Genomic DNA, 3,846 nt, shown 5'->3' on the forward strand with positions numbered 1-3,846 from the left:
AGGACAAAATGATGATCCAAGTGTCATGAAACTTAGTATGAAAACTACTTAGAATAAGTTATTAGGAGTATTAGATTCTGGAGATATATGGAGTGTCTCTCTCTCTGTCCGTTATATCTGGAAAAGCACTTGTTAGATTGTGGTAAAACTTGGTATTAACATTGACCAGAGAAATCTCTACTGAGAGTGGGGCGTCTGGATCTATATGTTAAACAGGTCTTGAAGGCCAGTTTAATCGGACCTAAAAATGATTAAAATTTTGAATCAATGAAAGAAAAAGGAAAAAAAATAATATTTTAAAATGATTCGCAGCTAGAATTAAGAAGCTGTCAATGAATGGAGTGTACAATCAGAGGCGGAGAAGGATTTACAAATCACCCAAACCCAACAGATGGTTTTATTTTGCGGGCTGTACAGTGACTGTCTCGGTTCTGAGGGTTTTGATGGCAGTTCACAGGCCTGTGCAGAGGAATGCGGGTCACTTTGATCTGATCCTATATAGAAGATCTCACCAAAAAAATAGGTTTACAAGTAGACAGTGATGACGGGCGAACCCAAATTGAACATGTTTTATAATAATGCTTTTCCCATATGGTGTCCCTGTACTGTATACAGACATGCAGGCAGACCAATATATAGATTAAGAGTGGGGTACAGGACTCAGATAAGAGACAGTACATCAAAGGCCAGTAATTACTGAACTCTGATACGTAGTAAACAACAGTGGCATCCAGGCTTTCAATATGAGGGAATTGATCCGACCCTCAGAGGAAGGTAAATACCAAATCAACGTGAAGAGAGCTGGTAACAGTTTCGCTCAAGGGAGCGTTGCTGACATCCCCCTGCAGCTGTTTCATTGATTTCCTGCCTCTCAAACCCACCCTTTGTCCCTTCTTGAATTCATCCGGTGCTGTGTGCCTGTGATTGAGCTGGCAGTGCTGATCCCAGCACTCAGGCATGACCTTTCTGTCTCTCCGCTCGCTTGATTATTGAGCAGCTCCTGTGACCGTCACAGGAAACTGCCTGTAGCGCCGTGCTTATCGAAACTGCCGTCACGAACAAGGTCCCCAAGTTTAGAGGAAAAATTCCATCCCCTCACCACTCTCTGTGTGAAGAAGAGTCTCCTTCAGCAACATGAGGTCTCCTTCACCACTCTCTGTGTGAAGAAGAGTCTCCTTCAGCAACATGACTAGGTAACCCATTCCATCCCCTCACCACTCTCTGTGTGAAGAAGAGTCTCCTTCAGCAACATGACTAGGTAACCCATTCCATCCCCTCACCACTCTCTGTGTGAAGAAGAGTCTCCTTCAGCAACATGACTAGGTAACCCATTCCATCCCCTCACCACTCTCTGTGTGAAGAAGAGTCTCCTTCAGCAACATGACTAGGTAACCCATTCCATCCTCTCACCACTCTCTGTGTGAAGAAGAGTCTCCTTCAGCAACATGACTAGGTAACCCATTCCATCCCCTCACCACTCTCTGTGTGAAGAAGAGTCTCCTTCAGCAACATGACTAGGTAACCCATTCCATCCCCTCACCACTCTCTGTGTGAAGAAGAGTCTCCTTCAACAACATGACTAGGTAACCCATTCCATCCCCTCACCACTCTCTGTGTGAAGAAGAGTCTCCTTCAGCAACATGACTAGGTAACCCATTCCATCCCCTCACCACTCTCTGTGTGAAGAAGAGTCTCCTTCAGCAACATGACTAGGTAACCCATTCCATCCCCTCACCACTCTCTGTGTGAAGAAGAGTCTCCTTCAGCAACATGACTAGGTAACCCATTCCATCCCCTCACCACTCTCTGTGTGAAGAAGAGTCTCCTTCAGCAACATGACTAGGTAACCCATTCCATCCCCTCACCACTCTCTGTGTGAAGAAGAGTCTCCTTCAGCAACATGACTAGGTAACCCAGTCCTGGTTTCTGTGCCTTCATAGCGCTTTCCTTTAAGCCCTGAGAGTAGCCTAGTTGGTCTTCATTGGTAGTGTTAATAAAACATAAGAAATGGGTTTTAAAGTCTTGCTTACTTGCTTAGAAACTGGACCCAAACAAGAATCCTAAACAGAGTTCGGAATTAATAAAACAGGAATCATTTTTTAATAATGATTTTGATAGGCTGAGTGTTTACAAGGCTGTACTGAGATTTCATTAAAGCATTTTGCTTGTCAATAGCACAGTGTTGATGCACTTGCAATGTTATGCAGAGCTTTGTCAATGTAGACTTGTTTTGTACATGCTAGCGGTTTTAAATTGACGCTTATTTTAAACGTTACCATAACATACTGTAGAGCTGATCAGATTTCTTACTTAGAAACACTGCAAGAAACTTAATAAGCTCAATGAAAGGATTTCTGGTTGAAATGTTTCTCTCAGTGTCTCCAGCACACTTTAACGTTTAGCTACTGAGTAAGACTTCTATCGAAACATCTGTCGTTGAATTTCTAAATTCAGCACTGTTTCTAGTTATGGGTGACTTTTTTTTACTGACTGTGACCCACAAGGACACTGAGAAAAAATTATGTCAGGATCTCAAAATTTAAAAAAAAAATTATTTAGTGTGTCCAATTATTTTACACCAATTTTCTCCTCAATGTGAAAGGTCCAATCATTTCTCCCCTCACCTAGCAATTCCCCACACAGCTCAGGGGAACTGAAGGTTCAGCGGGCGCCCCCTGATCCCAGGACCGAGCCAGCTTCTACACCCAGGAACTCGAGAGCGGATGTCGGCGAGCGACCGCCCTCTGGAGGACAAAGGCCAGCCCTGCAGATGTCTGCTCTGAGCTCATTCAGCTGGGGGCGCTGTAGCGCCACGAGGAGAAACAGTCCCTGCCAGTTTTGTCAGTTTGTTGTCTACATGAGACAACAAACATGGCTAAATAAAACGTTCTGGAATGTTCTGAAATCCACTTTGCTTGGACAGCATATCATCAATGGTGCCTGTCTGTGGTCAAGCACCTCGAAAATCTAGTTTCTACCAAGTAAAACCAACAGTTTATTTGACAGTGCTACAATTGGTATATTTTGGGTCACCGATTCCTTCCTGGACGGACCCATCAGTGCTGGTGGTCAAAGATGTTAGGATGGTTCATTAGACCCCTTAAATTCTATCAAACATGGTGTCAATCAAGTATTTTAGGTCATCTGTTTTTGACATTGATGGTAGTCATGCTTGGAAAACTTCACCACCCCAGATCTGATGCTCCTGCGCTGGCTTGCTAGCGGGGGGTCTGTCCAGCGGCTGACTCCGAACAAGGCGGGAGAGAGGAGTGGCATTCCAGGGTTATCCTATCTGTCTCTTGGGGGGACTTCCACCTCTGCAGGAGGATCTTCTTGACGTACTTCCCGGTGTTGTTCTTCACCAGGATGAAGAAGATAGTATTGATCAGGCTGTTGCTCATGGCAATGCACTCCACCACGTAGAACACGGACACCGAGTGAGTGACCTTGAGCAGGACGCTGGGGAAGAAATCCCGCACCAGGGAGTAGGCGTAGTAAGGAGCCCAGCAGAGAACGTAGGTGACCAGAACCCCAACCAACACCAGCACGGTCTTCCTCCTGGCCCTCAGGCGGCCCCTGATCTGCTCTGTCTGGACCCCCGGGAGGTCCTTGAACCACAGCTCCCAGCAGATCCTGGTGTAACAGCAGGACATGGCCCCAACGGGCAGCAGGAACTCCGCAGCAAACAGGAAGAGGAAGTAAGACTTGTAGAGCGCGGCTTTGTCCGCTGTCCAGATCTGGACGCAGTAGATCTTGTGGTTGGCCACTTCTGGGGCCTCCTGGAAGCTGCTGAACATGGTCTGGATGGTGAAGTACGCAGAGGGCAGGGCGACGAGAAGAGAGAAG

At 46.0% G+C, this 3,846-nt stretch overlaps 1 protein-coding gene across 1 annotated transcript; it reads right to left on the reverse strand.

The window, feature by feature from the left end:
* Positions 1–1,866: 1,866 nt before the first annotated feature.
* LOC121310038 (prokineticin receptor 2-like) lies at positions 1,867–3,840 on the reverse strand. Its single transcript, XM_041243244.1, has one exon. The coding sequence runs from the start codon at positions 3,795–3,797 to the stop codon at positions 3,219–3,221; it is 579 nt and encodes a 192-aa protein (XP_041099178.1). The 5' UTR covers positions 3,798–3,840; the 3' UTR covers positions 1,867–3,218.
* Positions 3,841–3,846: the final 6 nt, after the last annotated feature.

Source organism: Polyodon spathula, unplaced genomic scaffold (assembly GCF_017654505.1).
Source record: "Polyodon spathula isolate WHYD16114869_AA unplaced genomic scaffold, ASM1765450v1 scaffolds_1691, whole genome shotgun sequence".
NCBI classification, from domain to species: Eukaryota; Metazoa; Chordata; class Actinopteri; order Acipenseriformes; family Polyodontidae; genus Polyodon; species Polyodon spathula.

Coding starts and splice junctions, on each gene's coding strand:
- LOC121310038 (XM_041243244.1), bottom strand. CDS start 3,797: ATGTTCAGCAGCTTCCAGGAGGCCCCAGAAGTGGCCAACCACAAGATC.